We start from the raw sequence: 22,112 nt of genomic DNA on the forward strand, positions 1-22,112 counted from the left end.
TGGCAGACTCATTTCCGCTAGAGTAGTGTACGCTGCCACAAAAAAAAAAAAACACATGTGATAGCGGCCTGGGAACTTTTGACCGGCCCTGTTCGTGCCGCATACTAGGCAGCCAACGTTGCTCGAACGAGATAAATGGAAGATTACCAAGTGTATCACATGACGTATGTCTCGCCACACGTGGGAGCCCGCAGACCGCTTCGCTATCTAGATTTCCACTCTTGGCTTTGGTATCCTTTTTCGCAAACTGCTTATGAACCTCATTACAGATATCACTGTGTCTAGAAAAAAATGTGAAAGCTCTAGAGCATTATGCGCACTCTACTATGGGAGAGCCATAAGCCGTATTGAGATTTTCTGACGTGTGAGCAAGAGTAAGATCGAACATCAAATGATCAGAAAGAGCAGTCATACAAGCGAACTGCGAAGTTTCACACGCTAGCATGCAACAAGAATTGCGAAAATTGTGGAAGGTTAAGAAATTTGACAGGAAGGTGATCCAACATAAGCTAACATAGTAATAATTACAACTTATTGTTAAACTGCATTCAATGAAAACTTGCTGAACTCGGCTTTTTGGCAGGAATGAATTTTTCTCATTTCCGCGACGACAAAGTTCAACTACGAAAGGATTACAGCTTAGCAACGCCGCGCAGCACTTAGTCCAGTCGACCGCCGTCTTCAGAGAAATCCAGAATCTGCGCTGGCCACCATGTGAAACTAATCTTCTGTTTTTGTGTTTGTAACTTCTCAGTGAGCAAGCAGGGAAGCATCTGTGGCAGCATCGCTTTTGTGGGAAGTGCTGTGGTTGGGGGGCTCGCCTGGTTGGTGTGTTGCAAGGCTTTTTAATCAAGATCACTTGGAGCCGCTTCGACATCTCTGAATGGACATGTGATCTACCGGCGATGAAAGGCGCAGTTGACTAACACGTCTCTAAAAGAGTTACGCGGCGACGAAACCGTGTCTTCTCTGAGCGGAGGATTGCTTCTTTGGTGATGTAAGCCTAAGCTTTTTCTACATTGAGATTACGCTTGTGCGCGGAGCTACGCGGGCGGTTTTTATTTCGTCGTAATTGCTACAACGTGTCGCCCCTATGTGTTCGTCACCAGCGATTAATCTTCGGGATCGTGTTGTTCGCCGCAGTACTAAAAAAAAGCCATTTCGGCTTCTAGCTAAGCACCAGTTCGATTCCGCTGTAGTTTATTAGACGTGACTTTCATTCAATTTGGCAATTGCGTAGAGCTTTGCACCTGTAGTCACACCGACGCGTATCGCAGTGGTTGCGCTTAGATGTCACCTTTGCGGCCTTATCAGCCACGCGACGTCGTGAAAGGTTGTCATATTTACAGCCTATCATCATTTATGTATGGACGAACAAACACATAAGTTACCGCTGGTTACTCGTCGCGCGTTGTAGGTTACGTAGTACCCTGCTTCGCGTGAATCTCTTGATCTGAACTGCGTCGTGATTTCCTTCAGGCTGGAAAAACCATGACGCTCGTTATGTGAACGACGTCCATGCCATGGCTGACGGGGGCAGAGACTTTCCTGCGCCGAACCTCCCACCGAAGGCGTTCTCCGTCAATCTCGGAGGGTCGAGGTCGTCGGCAATGTTTTCGCTTGCTGGTGAGTCCAGCGACGCTTCTGTTCGGCATCTATGACGGCTGTGCTCACGTGGCAGCGGTATTCATGCATTGTTTAAGCGCCGCATTGTTGCTGTCGCTTAGCGATTCGACGAGTTGCGCTTCTCTCGATGGAGAACATATGTCGGATTTTACGAGTGAACCGCCCAACACGTTACGTTCACTTCCAAAATATGGGCGGTGGACCTATGACTGCTGTAAAAAGAAAAAAAAAGTTGCCCGCCTATCTAGCGTCTGGACTTTAACATGACATGACGGTGATGCCTGAAGCATTTATCCCGAGGCGACATCAACAGAAGTAACGCGTTAGCCCTGCAGCACTGCTGTGGAAACGTACTATACAAGTTTTAGTGTGTGAAACATCTAATCTTCTGCTCTTCTGACAATACTATTGTTGGCAGCAAACTTTGTCCAACAAAAAAGAAAACTGCAAATCGTGTGTGCGAGGTGGCGGAAGTATCACAAAAGGAAATATTAAGGACTAAGAGGCAGCACCAAGCTGCAGAGAATGTTTTAGATTAGTTTTTTGCATTACAACTTAAAAACTGTTGTGCCGGCGTGGTACAGATTTTATTTCTTATGACTGATCAAGACAATTCCTAACTCATGTAGGCATTTTCTATACAGGGATTAGAATATGTGTTTTCATTAATATCTAAAATTCTGGGCTGTGTATTAGGCTAGCTCTGTATAGGTTAGCTCTCATAACTTCAAGGCTGTAGGCATCAAAGATGGCAGTGGTTACAGTGGGCAAACAATGTCGCTCAAACAAAGCTACGCTGAGTCGCAAAATAATTTACATAGGCTTCAGATTATTTACCATATTACTTGGAAGGGGCTCGAAACTGCTCGCTTCTGTTTGATACAAGTTATGGTATGTTTATTAAAGCTTAATTCTGATTGCGCGCTCTAGGATATATGGTGCCGCTCAGATTAGCGCATCAGAGTGATTTGTGGGGTTCATAGGTGAAAGTAGTTCAGTGGGTTTGATAGCTTGGGGTATAGCTATTTTTGTCCTATTCTAGCAGGTGTAAATATGCAGCTTTGTATGGAAGAATGAGATTTCTCTTGCAGACATCTCCATGCCATAGCCGCAGTAATAGCTTAAAATTCCCTATATTGAAGGCACATTTTGGGCTGTTGCAACTTAGCTGCATTAATTAATATCTAGCCTAACTGTAAGCACAGCTGTTATGTAACTGATATTTCAGCCATATAGTTCACTGAAATTAGAAACCTCACCAAAGTGATGCAGTGAAAGGATAGCAAAACATTGCTTTAATATCCCAATAGTTTATTTTCTTTACGAGAACCCACATGCACAATAAGCAGTCTAGCACAAACCACATGAGAATAAGAGTGCACGAAAAATATGTCCAGCATACTGCACAGATTCATTTTGGCAGATACGATAGCCTGTTGATTATATGGACTGATGCTTTTGGGAACAATCAAAACGCTCACTTGACAACTGGTCACCTTTTTTTCAACACTTTCTTTTTCAGTTCATTGTTGCATATCTATCGATTTTGTTGCATAAAGGCAGTATACTAATTGTGGCAAATCAAAAGCTGTGTATGTGGGAAAGAGATTTGTAATGATGTAGTGATAGCACAAGCCAAGAGACTCATATTTTTCGCTTTATCTACTTATTGGCAGTTGAAAACCTCTTTATTTTAGCAGGCTGTTAAAGAGATGCTAAAAATAAACAATGAATTCAGATTCATAAATCGTACTCTGCCAACTGTAATGTCAATTTCATCGTTGGTACAGTAATGGAGGAGAAAATCAAGTTAAGCTTTTCATTTTACAAAATTTTGCACCGAAATCTGTACATGTTACGTTGCGAATTGCATTATGTATCATAATTTGGTGTCATTGGCTCCACAAAATTCATTCAAACTTGGTACGCTAAATCTATGGCCCCTTCAGAGGACACTTCACTTTGTTTTTACCCATTTGGTACCATGCGGGCCTCAGTAGGTGCCATCGAAGTATGTGGCATTACGGCAAATAGTGCGGAAACTTCAAGGTGTCATCACCGCCCACACTTTTTTTTTCTTTCACGCTTTCTCACTTACCAAGGGCCTTCTTGCTGCAAGTGTGGTTTTTGGCACCATGAAAGAGTAATTTACTAACTTGAGAAAGATCGTTTTACCCTGTGTTGTCCTTCAAAAGCCCAGCTACATTTGATGTTGGTGAAAATGCCGGAGAATGAATTACGATATTTTGTTTTGCCTAAATTGGTGCACACCATGTTCGTCATGCCTTTCTCTTGTTGCCAACCATTAAATAGCACTCATCTACACTGACAATTAACAAAGACTGTGCAAATGCTTGACTGCATCCACACTGATTTTTCATGGCATCATAAAACTTCCTACATTCGCTACTTGTATTTAAAATGCATTTAAAATGCAAAACACTGCAGTGAAACCACACCGGTTATTACAGTGAGTCTCACATGCTAAAGGCTAGTGTGCAGGGATGCTGTTGACATTGAACTTAATGCAATATAAATTTCTTACGAAGTCTTTTATAGAAGGTGGGAAGTACAGTGATCAGGGAATAAATTAAAATAGTCTTGCACATGTTTTATTTGATGAGGCAACTACTTTTGTGCATTTTTGTTCCCGTGATTTGTCACTTTTGGTTCTCGCATCTCGTTATACTAGCTCTATGTAGGAGGTCAGTTAAGAGGTTGTGCACTTGCAGCATTGAAACTCGACTCTGTGACGCAATATGCTGCCTGCATCAGGGCTGTTGCCAAGAACAGGTAGCCACAGCTGCACTTCACGCAGCGACCACAGGCTACCAAGGCTAGCAACCACCCTTGTATCTTGAAAATTTTGAGAACATAGTAGCTCAGCTTTACTGCTTTAATGTATCGCTTATTAGGCTGGTGTACATCTCTGTAAGGTCCCCCCCTTTTTTTTTCTGCAAAGGCTGCTCTGTATCTACGGAATGTCAATGTTTGGTTCTAGTTAGCATGTATTGACTGTGTTGTGCATCAGATAACCGGTCTGTGAAAAGCAGTGGATACAGATCCCCGATTGTGCATAAACTGTTTACCTTGACCTTTTTGTCACTTTCAACGCTAACTTCCTGTGGTTTGGTGAGATGAACTGATTATGATGTGGGACAATTTTCACTTCTAATCTCTTCATTTTCCTTTCTGTCTCTGCAGGGTAGCAAACCGTGATTCCTTCTAGTTTTCCTCTTTGCCCTTTCTCCGTCCTGCTGTGGTGCCTTCAATGTTCTTGTAGTGCATACCTTCACTGTGGGTGACGAAATATTTGGTAGACCATCATCTGTAGACAAGTAGGCCGATCTAGCCAGGCACATTGGTCTGTCCCTGCGAGTGCTTAAGGCATGTCACCACCTTTTCGTAAACATTTTTGTTAATATTGACCTTTACAATTTTGTTTTAAAATGGGCTTATAAAGGACCATATTCAGTGATGTTCATATGCAAAAAAAAAAGTGGGTTTTGTTATTGACAAAACATTTCCCGAACTCGGCCTTTACAGGAGCAGTCATAACTTGAGAATGGAGTGCCGAAATTTTAAACTTTTTGCCACAAAGGTAGCTAACTTCACACACTGTGCAATGAACTAGGGTGTCGCTAGTTTTGATGATTTGGTGATTGGGATAGAAGTGACAGTAAAGACACCTACAAAAATAGAATAAATGCTATCTTTTTCTGCAATGCCTGAAGTAAAGTATTTTTACATGAAAACTACCATTTCTTTTTATTGATCCTATTTCATTGCACAGGTCAGTAAAAAGGAATGAGCATACAAAATTTTATTGCATATGGTCCATGCATCATACGTTTCTACAAGTGTTTTCATAACAAAAAAAGTGCAAAAAGGTCAAGTTTTTCAGTGCTTTTACAAACAGGGTGATGGTGGCCTACCAGTTCAATCACCACTCATAGCTAGGGCCCACCTTAGATACCTCAAGCTCTCTCTTGGCTTTTCTTGCTGTCGATCTTTTCTTTAGCTGTAGTTTTGCTTTGCCACTTGACTGACGCTGGGCTTTCTTTACACGGTATTGGACCTCAGCGTAGCATGCTATGATAGCGTGGTGGCAAGGTTTTATACCCGCTTCTCTCAAAATGTCTGCTATATGTCTGTTACCATCATTGAAGGGCCACAGAGCATCGTATAAACCAAAAAGTAGGGTGGGCAAGCTCACGTGGACATGTTTGGGAACCCTTTGCCAAACCATACCGTTGAAGCTCTCGCTGGCGTTTTGAGTTTTCCCGTGGAGGCACTTGTTCAAGTGCTCATCCGTACAAAGGTCAGCATATGTAGGCTTCACTTTGTTAAGTACTGCATCATAAAAGCCTCCCTTGTGCATGTAGCATACTACCTCTCAGTGCATTCCATGAGTTAAAATAACAGCACCGATTAAAACAACTCTGAGGGCAAGAGGACACAGAGCATGCCTTGTAGTTTCATCGATAGGACTGCAATGAAACGGGCTTGCTAATGTGGCTTTCTTCATTGCCTGCATGTTTCAGTTTTGCAACCATCCACCACATGTTCGAAAATTGGCTACAACTTTGGAACTAAGTAAGATAAAAACGTAGTTTTTTTTACGGAATATTATTGAATATTTAGGGGCTTTTGGAATCTCAAAATTACAGAAATGTGTTTTTTTTTTTTAAGCAAGTTTGTTTTCAAAGGTGGTGACATACCTTAATACACCGCTTTGTGGCAAAGAATGAGCCTTCTCGTGCAGGTATTGTTACTACTGCGGAAAAAGAAGGAAGTAGCATATGCAAAAGTGAATGAGTGCTGAGGCCTATCACACTATATTTTTCATTAAAAAAGCCTTGTTGGAAAGGCCGCATACAGTATTTATGTCTCGTCAAAGACTTATGGGAATATAGATTAGGTATGCTTTTTATGTCGTGGTGACACAATAAATACCAAGTATACTATGCATGCACTTGGGTTTCAGACCTCAGTAACCAAGAATAGTAGTTGCAGATTAAAGTTAGACAGCCCAACTAAGTTAAGCATTTGCTGCTTAAGGGGTGTAGCCTCTGCTGTGTATAGGGACTGATAATAAAATGTGAGCATAAGTGTGTGTGATGTCTGTAGTTCGTGCTGTTAGTTTTGCAATTTGATAGATGTTGGAACTTTGCGGTATTTTATACCATTTCCCACTTGGGGGGGAGGTCGAAGACATTGTCCTAGCGTTCTTGTAGTTCCACACAACATACATTGCCCTGCCGCAATGGTATAGTGGCTAAGGTACTCGGCTGCTGCGGCTGCATTTTTGGTGGAGGCGGAAATGCTGTAGGCCCTTGTGTTCAAATTTGGGTGCACATTAAAGAACCCCAGGTGGTCTAAATTTCCGGAGTCTTCCACTACGGCGTCTCTCATAATCATACAGTGGTTTTGGGATGTTAAACCCCACATATCAACACAACATACATCTTGGAAGCCAAGAGCGCAAATTTCAAGCTTTGTAGCTAATTTGATGTGCTTTAGATATTGATGTGGATATCATACTGCACCACGTGAATTTTCGCGATCCCGTTCATGCAATTCCCAAAAAAGCTGTAGGCGCCCTGGCATTATGCTTGGCAAGGGCAACAAAAAAAATTGGGAGAGAAAGAGAAAAAAAAAGAGTTCGTGGTAGTTTGTTAGTAACAACCCTTCAAAGTTCTTACACCAGCTTACGGTGAATTGTTTTTTTTTTTTTTTTTTCACTATTCGTGCTGGCCTAGATAATCCTCCATTGGCCGAGATGAATGGCACTGTTTTCTCAAAGAGCAAACCACTGAACTTGGCAAATGTTGAAAGCTTTTACTTAGCCTCTGCATGTGAACTGTGACAGAGTACATGAAACATCACACAAAATATTTCATTGCCATAGTTCTTGCCAGAAATATTTCTTTCAGTGGCAGATTGTCCTAGTAATCAGTGAGCTTCTCTTGTGTGAAGACAGCAAGAAATGCTGTCTCCGCATATTCTATTGCTCCGCATATTCTATTGATGCAAATAGACATGGCGCTTCTCTTTAGCATCCGTAAGGGTGGGCCGACACAAACATTTTTCATCTTGTTATTTTCATTGCAATAAGTAGTTCGTGACTCGCTTATCATGTACAAGCCTCATTTACTTGAGTGCACAATGGGTAATTATTTGGAGATGGTTGTAATTTGCCGTTTCAGTTTCAGAGAGTGCCAAGTGAGGCAGGACCTAAAGTGCTCTTCATGTAAACATTGCTGGCTCATACGAAACTGCCTATATATAAGCACTGCATTGACAAGTCTTTAACAAAGGCTTCCTGGGTGTTGCTGTGATCCTCTCTCGGATGTTGTAAATATGTGTCACCTCCTGAAAATGCTTTGCCCTGGCAAGAATGTCAGCCTTTGTTCTCTTTTGAAAGTCTCTAAAGGAGGTGCCCCTCTTTTTAATAAAAAGGTCTGTTAGGAAAGAGTGCTCACAGGAATAATGGTAGTCAACGCAAACTCGTAATGCAGGTGGCTGGTGTTGTTTACGTTAAAACCAAGTTGGTGTTGATGTTGTGAGGTGGTGCACTTTGCCCGTCGCTCTGAGACACACGTTAAAAATTAATTTCAAATATGTTTTAGGTTATATTAGCTTTTGATATTTTGTAGGCTATGCGTGTGTGTTCACACAAATATATATATATGCTGCAAGTTATCTCGCCTTCAAAATTTTGTGTCGGTACTAGTTTAAGGGTTGGTGCAGGCCAAGCGCACTATCGTACCTGAGTTTCACCAACACTGCCTCAAGTGACTGCGACCGCGTCTCATTGCAGGAAATTTGTTTCAGAGGCAATTGGCTCTTCGCGGATCCTCTATCAGGCACTCAGGCCTAGCATTGTGACTAGCTGTTGAAGATTGCGTTAAATTATAGCGACTGCTATAATTTGTGACAACCTTGCTAAAAAAAAGTAAGTTTCTTTCATGAGTAGCGACATCTAAATCTAGGCACCTATGATCTCTAGCAACGACTAGCAGCAGTCATAATTACGCTGCATATTACAGCTACTCGTGAGGGCATCATTAGTATCCGTGCCAAGGCATGCAAGCGTGTGCAACACGCACGGTTTCTGTACTAAGAGCAAAATCATTTCACAACCTAGTGTGTTCGTAACATTTATGTGTGCCATCTTCACGGCGCATTCTTTTGGTCCTATACATCGGGCACGGCATTGTAGTTTTATGTCGTTGCTTTGATCACAGCAGCCGCTTAGGGCTCGGGTACTTCGACAGAGATGCATGTTTTAAGAACTCGAGAATTATCAAAAGTAATTTCTCTATATGAGCTTATCTTGGAATCTTGTTTTGGCGCATAAAGTCACCAGCAGTATTTATTAGTGCCACAGGCATGTGCAATTCACAGGTTGCCTGTCTGTAATACTGAGAGCTTATTAAGTTCGCAGTACATCACAATCGCAGGAAATCACCAAATAGTAGTCATAGGATTGAAGTAGACGTCATGTAATCATTATTATGTTGCCCAGTCTTTGGTTTCTCAAACTACACAAGGGTCCCTGTCATGTTCAGCATATACAGGCTTGACTGTATGTCATATCTCAGGTGTTTGTTATTATATTTTCGTCTAAATAGGGGCGAGACCGGCAGGCAGCACACGGTGGCTAAGTGCAGCACATGTTTATTCGGTCACACAACCAACTGTTTTACAACCAGGAAAGAAAAGGGGCGGTTGCTTATATACATGATCGAGCCACTATCACACTGAGCATTGACGTCACGAAGCCCAACAGTCCAAGTCCGGTTCACCGCTGATAGCGAAGCGCGTCTGCGTCAGCCCCCCCTATGCACAACCACGATGACACAACACTCCTCTCCCCTCACGAGGTTTCGTCTCACGGCACGTAACGGTCTGGCGGTTGCCTAAACCGGGTAGAACGACGAAGCTGCAGTGTTGATTGTCCCGAGGGGTCGCCGTTCTGGAGACCACTGTCGAGCCTCGGCCCGCTGTCGTGTAGAAAGCCCGGAGAAGGCTCGGTAGAAGGCCCTACCGATTCAGCTGCTGGTGACGTCAAGTTCGATGCTGGTTGGTCCTGATCGTTGAGCCGAGTAGGCGTGCTGGTCGAGGTGGGCTCTCTAGTGTCCCTCAAGAGCGGACCCTTCTTTTCCACTCTCGGCCCGTCCAGCACTGTTCCCGCCGCCTTAAGCCAGCTCCGGTTCTCCTGAAATGTACGCAGTCGCAGGTTATCAGCGTGAACGTATCGGTCCTCGTCTCCGACGCGAACAATGTACGTGCATGCGCTGCACCGCTGAGCAATTGTACCCAACAGCCATTTGTCGTCGTCCGGGTGGAGCCCTTTTACCAAAACCTGGTCGCCTTCCCTAAAGTCTCTCCATGGCCCTCGTTTCTGGTCTGCGTGGAGCTTCGCCTGCTCCCCCCTTTCGCGCATGCGTTGTTTCATTTCAGGGTGCAGCAGACTCAGCCTGGTTCTTGGCTGCCACGACAAGAAGATCTGGGCCGGGGTCTCACCAGTGGTGCTGGACGGGGTGTTGCGATAACTGAAGAGAAATTGGTCTATGCGATGTTGTATGGACCTCTTGTCTCCTTTTCTTTTTTCGTCTAGTATCTGTTTAAACAAGTCCTTCTTGACGGTCTGAACGCAGCGTTCGACGCTACCTTTTGATGCTGGGTGATAAGGAGGAGATTTGTAATGACGAATTTCATTCCTGCTCAGGAATGTTCCGAAGTGCTGCGATGTGAATTGGGGCCCGTTGTCGGTCACGATCTCCTCTGGTAGTACGTAGGCCGCAAAAACACCTCGCAATTTCTCTACCGTCTTTTCCCTTGTTGTTGTCATGACAAACACCTCAACCCACTTTGAATGAGCGTCCGTTAGGACCAAAAAGTAATGCTGGTCCCTTTGCGCAAAATCTAGATGAACTCGCTGCCACCTACGCGTTGGCCAGCCCCATGACATTAGTGGCACTCTAGCTGCCGCATTCTGTGACAACTGATAAGTGATGCACTCTTTCACTGTTTGCTCTATGTCTAGCGTTAAGCGAGGCCACCAGACATGACTCCTTGACAGCATTTTCATTCGGGTCATCCCTGGGTGACCTTCGTGCAGCATTTCTAGAACCTTTTGTCGCAACGAAGCTGGTATAACCACGCGATTGCTCCATGTTACGCACTCTTAGTCTTTCGACAGTTCGTTACGGCGAACGAAGTATGGTGAAAGATCGGCTTCCGACACTTGCGCAGGCCACCCGTTCTGCGTAAAAAACAACACTTTGGACAGCAATCGATCTTTACGCGTTTCCGATCTGATTTCCTTTGCCGACAATGGAGCCTCTTCTAGCACCGAAAAGAAATAAACGCCTTCCGACTCCTCTGCTTTGTCTCGAAGCGGTAGCCATGAAAGGGCATCGGCATTTTGGATTTCGCTTGCCTTTCGGTAGACCCATCGGTAGTCATTCGCTGCAAGGATTAAGGCCCACGGCTGTATCCGTGCTGCTGCCATTGTAAGGATTGGCTTGCCATGCCCGAAAATTCCAACCAGGGATTGGTGATCTGAATAAACGGAAAATTTTCGACCAAACAAAAATTTGTGGAACTTCTTTAGACCGAAAATAACTGCAAGAGCCTCTTTCTCCAGGTGGGCGTAGCCCTGCTTTGCCTGACTTAGTGTCCTTAATGCGAACGCTATCGGTCTTTCGACCCCCGCGATTTTATGGAATAAAATCGCCCCTAGTCCATATGCCGAGGCGTCGCATACCATACCCAGCTTCTGATCTGGATTGTAGTATGTTAGTACTCTGGGATGCATAAGCCAATCCTTAGATCTCTTAAAAGTATCCGCCACTCTGTCCGTTCATTGCCACTTAACATTTTTGCCCAACAACTCATACAATGGTTTCAGCTCTGCTGACATGTTCGGAACGAATTTGGCATAAAAATTGAGTATTCCCAAATATGCTCGAAGCTCCTGTTTGTTCTTGGGTGTCGGCACGTCTTTGATAGCGCGCACCTTATCCTTGGATGGCTGAATGCCATTTTCGTCCAGCACGTGACCCAGATACGCCACCGATGTTTCGAAAAACTTGCACTTTTTTTTGCGCAATTTAATGCCCCGTTTCTTGAACCTTGTCAGCACGCTTTCCACCTTTTCCCAACACTCCTCAAAACTTTCCCCGGCAATCAACACATCATCCAGGTAGCAGGCGACTTTATCTAGGCCTCCTAGAACATCGTCCATGACTGCCTGGAATATCGAGGGTGCACTGGTTATCTCATACCGTAGGCGTGTAAACTTAAACAGCCCCATGTGCGTATTTATCGTAAGCAAAGACTGCGAGTCAGGGTGCAACTGCAGCTGCTGATACGCGGTTGAAAGGTCAAGCACAGTGAAATATTTGCACCCATGCAAGGCTGCAAACAAATCTTCCATGACTGGCAGCGGATAATGATCGGTGCGCAAGCAGGGATTCACCGTCATTCTGTAGTCTCCGCAAATCCTGACTGTTTTGTCTCCTTTTGGAACCACTACCACAAGTGGCATGGCCCAGTCGCTTTTTAGGACGGGAACAATCACCCCTGCGTTCTGCCAGGCCCTCAATTGTTGGGAAACGGGATCTCGGAGTGCGAAGAGCACCGGTCGAGCTTTACAAAAGACCGGTGTTGTGCCATCCTTGAGCAACAAGCTTACTTGACAATCCGTTATCTGTCCGAGCTCTGGTTCAAACACTTCCGAGAACCTTTCAAGTAAGCTAGCTACTCGATCGATCCCCACCCCACTCACACTCAACCAACCCAATTTAAGAGATTCCAACCAGTCTCGCCCTAGCAACGCAGTCTCACTCTTTTGCAACGTACCAAGATCAGAGGCAGCGTCGCTGTCTGGTTGTTGTGCTCTACCGGCATCATCAGCTTGCCCAGAACCGCTAACGGCGTTCCCCCATAGGCTTTTAGCTTTATGCTACACGGCAACAACGGTCGCCCGGCCCAGTGTCGCTGATAGAGAGTCTCGGGGACGATAGAAACAGACGCGCCCGTATCTATCGGCATCGGCACATTACGACCCCCGACCCGTACGTTTACAGTATAGTTTCGGACACTCTCGTCACACGAAAATACATTCTGTAGCAAAATATTGTCCTCACTACTACTGTCCTCCGCATAGTGCGCTGTGTTGGCGGACGATCGGCACGCTCTTGCCAAGTGGCCTACTCGTTTGCAGGCGCGGCAGTGGTATTTCCTGAACGGGCACCTTTCGTCGGTGTGGGAGGTGGCTCCGCAGCGGTAGCAAGCCCAACCGGTTGTTTCTTTCGTTGCTCTGGTTTCCATGTATGTAGTCTCCACGCGGCTGTCCCGACCTTGAACTCGGAGCTTGTCGTTGTACGGCGTGGACACCCAGTTCTTGCCCCTCCGGCTGGAATTTCTTCATCTCGGAACAGGCTAGTTCAATACTTCGGGCTAGTTCGCACGCCTCTGCAAACATCAGTGTGGCCCTCTTCAGAAGCTCTGCTTGCGTTGTCTCGTCTTTCAGCCCGGCAACGAAACGGTCCCGCAAAGCTTCATCCAAGAATGCCCCGAAATTGCAGGAGGCAGCCAGACTCTTCCATTTCAACGCAAAGCCCGCCACCGGTTCTGTGTCCTGCTGAATCCGGCGGTTGAATCGGAAACGTTCCGTTATGACCATGGGTTCCGGAGCATAATGCTTCTTGAGGGCTTGAATTAGTTGCGCATATTCTTTCTCCTCGGGCTTCGCGAGGGCTAGTAGATTTTTAAGCGTGCGATAGGTTTTCTTTCCAATAGCGGTAAACAGCACCAAAACTTTGAGGTCGTCGCTCACCTGGGTCGCCCGAAGGAAGTGCTCGAACCGCTCGATGTGCGATTCGAAATCCTCGTCTCCGTCCTCGAGGAAGGGTTCAAACTTGCCAGCCGCGGCCATGTTGAAGTCTTCCGCTCCCAAAAGTGCCTGCCGCCATTCGGCAGTGCAGATTCACACGGGTCCCACCCTCGTCGCCACTATTATATCTTCGTCTAAACAGGGGCGGGACCGGCAGGCAGCACACGGTGGCTAAGTGCAACACATTTTTATTCGGTCACACAACCAACTGTTTTACAACCAGGAAGAAAAAGGGGCGGTTGCTTATATACATGATTGAGCCACTATCACACCGAGCATTGACGTCACGAAGCCCAACAGTCGGAGTCCGGGTCACTGCTGATGGCGAAGCGCGTCTGCGTCAGCCCCCCTATTCACAACCACAATAACACAACATTTCTTCTAGCTTCATTAAGTCTACAAGAGAGAGCGTAGAGAAATCATGTAGCAAAAGCTGTAGTACTCATGTGTGGGTATCCGAAGTGATTTAGTGCAGATTTTTTTCAAACTGTAAGACAAAGAAGACACACACAGTAACATTCAACAAAAATTTTTGTTGAAAGTTAGTGCCTGTGTGTGTCCTTTTCGGCTTGTCCCATTAAAAAAAAAAATCTGTGCTAAATGACTTCAAATATGTCTTACCGACAAGGCGAAAAGTCAGCCTTTGCTGAAGGTATCTATCTCACACTTGTGTCTTTCCTCCGCTACCCTCTTCCAAAACCGCTTGGCTCCTCCTCGCTGGGTCAGCTGAGTGTCCCTCCTCATCTAGCGTGGCATATGTCATCGCTGACTCCTTGTTCGAGACAGCGTATATTTCCGGTTGGCGCGATCAGCCACTCAAATGACCCAGCTCGCCGCCAACTGGGTTGTGTGTGTCATCTGGGTGCACTGATCATTGACTAACCGCTGTTGCTGTTGTGGTGGCTCGTGCCCCTACGAATTGTGCTGGTATGGACCCTGTGTTGTGTTACGGGCCGCAGATGTCGATTCGCAAGCGGCAGCGCAACCAAAAACGGCAAGGTGCGCGCGAACAGCTGTTTGCAGAGTGACCGGAAGTCGTCGGTTGTCATTCAGCCAATCGCAAGCATCGAAAGTGGTAACGTCGTCGAGTTTCATTGGTGATGTCACACATGTCAGTGGCGGGAATGGCGGGAATTGGAAAGGAGGAGCCATTGTTTTTTTCAAAATTGTGGTGCGCCCGTTACCTGTAGCGCTGCGGCGTGTGGCATCGTTAATCGCAACGACATTCTGCACGCGATGCGCTTGTTTACTTGAAATGTTTGGGAAAATATCGGAGGGGGTTGGCGGCCCTTCAACATGAAGGTGGTGCATCATTCAAACTATATAAGTCATGATATTTCAAAGCATGGACTAACATTGGTGCCGGAATCAATTGTGAGCTAGACCAGGGGGCGGTTCAGATGCCAGTAATACACCTCCACCATTCAACTCAAAAAATAGTTTATTTGTGACGACATTTCAAAGCATGTCTAAGTCACCGAACCCTTTTACCTTTAGTGCGTTGGTTATCGCACATACATGAGGCTCACACTCTGCATGCATGCTTGGAGAATCTGTGACTGTCAATGAGTTTCACTAAAATACTTTTCTTAATGTGGACCCTACGTTCTTTTTTCATTTCTAGAACCACCTCCCTTGCCGCCACGTCGAAGCGTCTTCTTTGGTAAATGCAACGGGGCTGGTGACCTGTCATCTGTCCCACCAGCTCCTTCTTCCACATCAACTTGGACAAGTTCAGATTTTCTAAGTTTTATGCACCAACCAGGCAAAGAAGGAGATGCAAAAACCAGCATCAAGTCAATAGAAGCCCTTTTTCTTGAGGATGCGAGTTCTAGGAGCACCACACTTCGGCATCATTCGTTGACAACTAGTTCAGTCGTGTCCACACAATTTGCCTCTCAGCTATTCCCACTTGCAACTGCTGGTCAGCTGCCAGGCCGTGTTGGTTCGCTAGTGGGTACAGAGATGACTCACAGTAACTCTGCACCAAACTTCAACAATCTGTCTTCCAGCTGTAACCCCTCACCTATCCACACAGCAAGTCAAGGCTCATCAGTGGTTTCACGGACTGAAATTGAAAGGAGTATGTTCAGTGTGCTTCGAAAGAAACAAGACAACAACCTCATTGACTTCGGTGTAGACGCAGAGCTGGCGAGAAAACGGGAAACACTTAGGAAAGCCGGGGACTCGCTGAATGATCTACTTGACCTGTTTGATCCTCTAAGAGAGAACGAACTTGTTGAAATGGCAACTCCTGAAGATTCGCCGCCAATGGAGACTCCAAAGGGAAAGGCGGAACTGGTTGAGGCACCACCCCAGATCCCTCCCAAACATGGAGGACCTGCACAAACACAGCCGCCATCACTGCCAGCAAGTAGGAGTTCAACTGTTGAAAAGCCAGTTTTCACACAGAGCTCTACAAGCAAAGGGCTAAGCGTGGAACTTGGCACTTTAAAGGTAGTCCGTCATGAAGTGTGTCAAGGGGAAGAGGTCGAAGAATTCTGGGCTAAAGCTAAGCAGCTAAGATCAGAGTTCACATTTTATGATCACCATACCAATGCTGGTCTTGTCATCAGCCCAACATTGAAAAACAAGTGGGGGAAAAGCCTCAGCATAAAGTTGGAAATCACGAACAGCTTTTCGGAAAGGCCTTTCTGCTTTACATGTGATGTAGGAACCAGTGTGGAGCATGTAATTAGCAACACTGTGTGTTCCCTGAAGGATGATTTATCTGACACTGCACTGGAAAGTTACGTACTGAAAGTCAAAGGGCTTGCGGAATACTTTACACGTGACTCTGCATTGAAAGACTATGAATATGTTCACCAATGCTGCAAATTTATGAAGCCAGTTTGCCTGACCCTTATTGAAATCCAAGACCTCAGTAAACCATGGGTACGGACATCAAGAGATGACAGTGAATTTTATGAAGTCAAAGCATCAAGCCTGCTTCCTCAGCCATCAGGACAAGTTTCTTTTGATTCAGTGTCTATATTACTTGAAACCTTCCACAAAGAGGCTAAGAAGGTGCAGCTGGGAGCCTCTGCAGGTTGCTTGCAGCCAAATGGAGCTATTCAAGCCGTAAAGGCCATTTGTTCTACACTTTCAAGGATCGAAATATTGGAAATCCTGCATGCTGTGGAAGGGTTAAAGCACATTTGCAGTCAAATGCCTGAGGTGAACGGGTTTCATGACAGCTATCTCAAGGCAGAAGACTCGCCAAATCCAGCACCCACGAATTGTGACCGTGTTGCAGAAGTTGTGTTCTATTCATTGCTGCAGCTGCAGTCTGCATTGCGTACACTTGTTGAAATCTACTGCCGAAGCTTTCGTGTTGACTTTTCGTTAACTATGGCTAATAAAAGCCAACCACAATGTGAAGTGCGGCCAGTCACAACATTTCATGACACCTTTCTTGTAAACATTGGCAGCGTACATCAGCTGAAACCACACTGGGTTTCAGACTATGAGCAGTTTATTATAACTTGTGAGCTTCGCTATGGCTTGCATATAATGTGTCAAGGGGAAACTCGCACCGTAAAAGCAAGTAGAAACTTTTTCGAACTTGTTGTTTTTGATGAGTGGATTGAGATGAGCGTGTTTATGAGGAATCTTCCCCGAGAGACTGCTATATACTTTGCACTGTTTGGTGTAAAGCCATCAGCTGAAAACAGGCCACCAGAGGCACCAGCATCTGAACGAGTGCTTTTGGCATGGACTGGGCAGGCACTGTTCAACAGTCGGCGTGAGCTGCTTCAAGGAAGTCTCTTTCTTGGTTTTTGGTCACCAGAAGTAGATGAAAACAGTGGTCCGCCACAAAGCAATGATGCATTTTCCTGTCCGGTGCTTCGTCTGCAGTTCCCAGAATTTGACTGTACTGTAGTGTTTCCAGAAGTGCCACAGGATATCATCACTACTTGCAAGGCAACCACATATGCTCTGGACAGTGTGGTGATTCAAGAGCTGACCGACGTACTTGAAAAAGACCCTCTCACTGTTCCGAGCCCTGAAGAGAAAAGATTATTCTGGGAGCACCGTCATTACATCCTTGAAGTTCCACACCTTCTTCCCAAGGTGCTTCTGTCTGCTCACAGCTGGAGTTGGCCTTTTCTGCCCGATTTGTACTTCCTTCTGACAGAATGGCGTCCTGCTTCTCCTATTAATGCACTAACCTTGTTGCTGCCACTGTTTCCCGACTACGAAGTACGGAAGACAGCAGTCAATTGCATCAAGAATATTGGCAGCGACGAACTCTGTGATCATCTACCACAACTAATCCAGGCATTGCGCTTTGAGACATGGGAAGATGCACCCATCACATGGTTCCTCTTAGAACGTTCTCTGACTAGTGTGCGCGTTGCCCATCAGATGTTCTGGCTGCTTAGGCAAAACCTTGACAATCCACTCACAGTCAAGCGTATGAAGCTTGTGATTCAAACACTCCTAGTCATTGTAGGCAAGTCTTTCAGAGATATTATAGAGAAGCAAGAAGAGCATCTAAATCAGCTTTGCATTATTGCCGAAAGCATAAAAGAAACACGTGAGTCTCTCCGCCTGGACAAGCTTTTGCAAGACATGGCACAGATTCACAGTATGATCGAGGACAGCCCTTCTTGCCTTCCACTAAACCCAGCGATGGAAGTTTGTGGTGTGGACGTCAAGTCTTGCTCTTACTTTACATCCAATACACTTCCTCTCAGGATTGCGTACAAGAGTTCAGAGCAAGGGGCCAAGCCCATTCATGTGATTTACAAGGTTGGAGATGATCTCAGGCAGGACATGTTGACACTTCAGATGATACGGATAATGGACAAGTTCTGGTTGAAGGAAGGCCTGGACCTAAAAATTATAACCTTCAACTGTGTTGCTACTGGCAAGCGTAAGGGCATGGTGGAAATGGTTACTGAAGCAGAAACACTGAGGAGAATCCAAACAGAGCACGGGCTCACTGGTTCATTCAAAGACAGGCCTATCGCCGAGTGGTTGCAACGACACAACACGTCTGAACTGGAATACCAGCAAGCTGTGGAGAACTTTACACTGTCGTGTGCTGGCTACTGTGTAGCCACATACATCCTTGGAATCTGTGATCGCCACAATGACAATATCATGCTGAAAACATCTGGACACATGTTTCACATTGATTTTGGAAAGTTTCTTGGCGACTCTCAAATGTTTGGCAACTTCAGGCGTGACAGAGCACCATTCGTCCTTACCTCAGACATGGTGTATGTTATTAATGGTGGTGAGAAGCCCTCTAAGAAATTCCAAATTTTCATTGACTTGTGCTGTGAAGCATTTAATATAGTTCGCCGTAACAGCAACATTTTCATCACCCTCTTTGAGCTGATGGTCACATCCGGAGTCCCTGGTGTCACTGCAGAGGCTGTCAACTTTGTTCAGAAGTCCTTGTTACTTGGCAGCTCTGAAGGAGAAGCAACTGCACACTTCACCAGACTTATTGAAGAGAGCCTGCGTTCACGGTTTACACAGCTGAACTTCTTCATTCACAACATTGCACAGCTTCGATTCACTGGGGACCACAACGACGGGCTGCTGCTTTCGTTTGTTCCTCGAACTTTCACTAAGGATTCAGATGGCAGGATTGTGTCCCTTACTGTGGTTCGCTACCTGAAGTGCCACGAGCCAGAGAAGCATTACACTTATGTTGTTCGTGTTGGCAGGGAATGCCAGGCAGAGCCTATGCATGTTGTTAGAACCTATCCAGAATTTCTGGAGCTCTACCAAAAGCTAGTCCGAATGTTTCCATTGGCCAAGTTCTATCCCCTGCCCAAGGGATCACTCGTGGGTCGCAGCAACACACGCGAAGTGGCGCAGCGGAGGATGCAGGAGCTGGGCGTGTTCCTTACATCCCTCACCAAGATGGCAGAAGAGGTGTCCCACTGCAGCCTGGTGTACACTTTTTTCCACCCTCTTCTGCGTGACCAAGAAGGTATGGCTGAGGATGAAAATGAGTGCGATAACCTCCGTCAAATCAGCCAGAGGGTCAATCTGTCCAAGGGCATAGTTGGCCGAATAAAGCTCTCCATCGTTTACAAGGCGAATGCGCTGTCAATCATGGTAATGCATGCAGAGAACCTGGCGTGCATGCGAAAGTCCTTGCCAGACTGCTACATTAAGGCATACCTTCACCCGGACCCTGAAAAAGTAACCAAAAGAAAGACGAAAGTGGTGTTCAAAAACAACCACCCAACTTTCATGGAGATGCTAGAGTACAACTACCCACATGCATTTATCGCCGAACGGGTGTTGGAGGTGTCTGCGTGGGACCATGACAGAGTCCAAGAAAATGAATTTCTGGGAGCGGCCATTATAGATCTGTCACGTATGGACTTGACAAGGGAGAGCACACACTGGTACCACCTGAACGCCGTGAGATACAAGTTTCGTTGATGCATCAACATTTTGCTTGGTGTTCATCTGTCTTAAGTTTCCGTGTCTTGTGTGCTTGTGTCTGTACAAATGTGGGATCAAAAACATAGAAAAGTGTTATGCTTAGGAGTGTGTTAATGAATGTGTTTTTAATGCCACGAAAACACCACTGGACAAACTACGTGTCGCTTGCTTAAGTGGTGGTTAGGAACAGAGACTGAAGCATGCACTTCATTGTACAGCATAGGTAGTGAGACTTAATATAATCTCTGATATACGCCCATTTCTTTTTCATATGGAGTTTGTTGTGTTGTCTCACAATATCTCCTCTCATGAAAACTTCGTCAGCATGCTCTTTTCTGTAGAGCACCTTTTTCCTACCTCCTGGTTTGAGAGATTTATTTCAATGTTTCACAAGTCATTCGTGTTGTATCATGCAGTGTTGCTCACCTGTATGCTGCTTAACTGATTGCATTCTCATTATGCATGCTGTGCGTGCAGTGTTGTACTGCTAATATTCAGGGGGTGTATGTACTATATAGTCTATTTTTCTATGACTCTTATATACAACATTTACACACTTAGTCTTTTGAACCAGGTTTACATGTGCTATTAATGTACTAGCCATTTCTTGCACTAAAAGTGTCTCATTTCTTTGTTTGGTTTCACCTCTGATGACATTGTGTATTTTCTTTTGTTTTCTGTTCTGTAACACCCACTGATGTAGTAATTCACGTTTACTATGCTATATATTTTAGTGCTTTCGCACCATGGCAACTTTTTTGGACCATATTTTCTCTCTTCTTTATCTTGGCATAGTATTAAAGCTGTATCCCAAATAAGCTGTTTTTGGCTGTTAGTGCTTTCTACTTTCTACGTGTACAAAAAAATGTGGAGGCACGCTATATATTCTCTAACAGGCTGAAGAAGTCTGAACAATGTGTGTGTTCCTTTTTTTTTTATGTAGCCACACACTAGGCGTTTTTATTGCTGCATGTCTATGCTGCTTCTATTATTAAGGGTTCATGTGTTCTGTAACAGTGTGCTTGGTAGCACAAGTTATGCCATTGCTTATTGGAGAGTGGAGTTGATGCATCAGCATCTTGCATAATTGCAAAAGTGCACAAAAGCTAAACATTTTTATACTTTTCCTAGATATTATGGTGAACGAGGTTGTGTACGTTAAGTTTACTGTTTTGCACATTAATGAAGGGTGGTGATTGTAGTTGTTATGGCACCACCCAGTACACATTCACTGTGCACCAACAGCAGACTTGTTTTTGCTGTAATTTCACGGAACTGGGCTTTGCACTCATGGAGTTTGCACATGTGCAAAGTGTGAGTATTTTGCACATGTGCAAAAGAATTTAACCTTGTCACAATTGTGTGCTTGGTGTAGCATATGTGCTATTTTATCTCCTGCAGCTAAAATTACCACTTGTACTTGTTATGACTCAATGCGTTTAGTACACAAAGCTGTGAACGTTCATGTCAAGTCATGCCACCCAACTGTAAAGCTTTGCCGACTTGGTTTATTTCTTAATTCAGAAAAATTGCTGTCTTCTGTCACTTTGTTTAGAAGAGTAGAAATTTTGTATGCTCAACAATTAGATATCTTCTTCGTGATATACAGATACAAAGTGCCTTCATGTGCTGTGCAGGGCCAAAAATAATAATATTAAAGCCACGTACTTGTGTTACTCAGCATTGTGTTATGTACTTGAATCCGTGTTCCTATGTGAATAGGCAAATTATGTGAATAAATCCTTTTCTGCCACAGGTGCTCATTGCGTGATGATGTACTTTATGCCTGTTGGCATGTGTTCTTGTAATATTTATGGCTTTTGTTTGCACAAACTGGTTCATAAATTTTTCACCTTTGAATGCAGCTCTTGTCGCAGTGCAAATTTTTCTTACTTGTCTGTGTCGTTTCGCTAAAAAACGCAATCAAGGCATAGCAGTTTCAGCATAGCTTGATAAGTTTATAATTTGGATGATGTTAATCCCACCATACATTAAAATCTTTTTTCTGTATGTTGTCCAGAATGTAGCTTATAGTTTATGTTTTTACCTTCATAAGTAACAGGCATGTATTCTTGTTTCGAAACAACGGCCCATCACCTGATAGCCTTTTTACTGTTTTGTGTTTTTTGTGGCATACTGCATCTAAATAGAATGTGAA

At 44.9% G+C, this 22,112-nt stretch overlaps 1 protein-coding gene across 3 annotated transcripts; it reads left to right on the forward strand.

The window, feature by feature from the left end:
* The first annotated feature begins 735 nt into the window (after window positions 1–735).
* Window positions 736–21,713, forward strand: LOC119170402 (phosphatidylinositol 4-phosphate 3-kinase C2 domain-containing subunit alpha-like). 3 transcript variants are annotated; one of them, XM_037421548.2, is made up of 3 exons: window positions 736–997; window positions 1,480–1,626; window positions 15,162–21,713. In XM_037421548.2, exons 2-3 carry the CDS (start codon window positions 1,524–1,526, stop codon window positions 19,949–19,951), a joined length of 4,893 nt encoding a protein of 1,630 aa, XP_037277445.2. In that variant the 5' UTR covers window positions 736–997; window positions 1,480–1,523; the 3' UTR covers window positions 19,952–21,713. The 3 variants fall into 3 exon arrangements, with proteins under 3 accessions (XP_037277445.2, XP_075732330.1, XP_075732334.1); XM_075876215.1 differs by lacking the exon at window positions 736–997 and adding an exon at window positions 8,464–8,584 and having other exon boundaries at window positions 1,490–1,626; XM_075876219.1 differs by lacking the exon at window positions 736–997 and adding an exon at window positions 8,450–8,584 and having other exon boundaries at window positions 1,491–1,626.
* The last annotated feature ends 399 nt before the right edge of the window (window positions 21,714–22,112 follow it).

The sequence above is a fragment of the Rhipicephalus microplus genome, chromosome 2 (genome assembly GCF_043290135.1).
Source record: "Rhipicephalus microplus isolate Deutch F79 chromosome 2, USDA_Rmic, whole genome shotgun sequence".
Lineage (NCBI taxonomy): Eukaryota > Metazoa > Arthropoda > Arachnida > Ixodida > Ixodidae > Rhipicephalus > Rhipicephalus microplus.

Excerpts from the sequence above, each read along its gene's own strand:
- LOC119170402 (XM_037421548.2), top strand. The coding sequence starts at position 1,524 with ATGGCTGACGGGGGCAGAGACTTTCCTGCGCCGAACCTCCCACCGAAG. Across the intron at positions 1,627-15,161 it reads GGCAATGTTTTCGCTTGCTG|AACCACCTCCCTTGCCGCCA; the intron begins GTGAGTCCAGCG and ends TTTCATTTCTAG.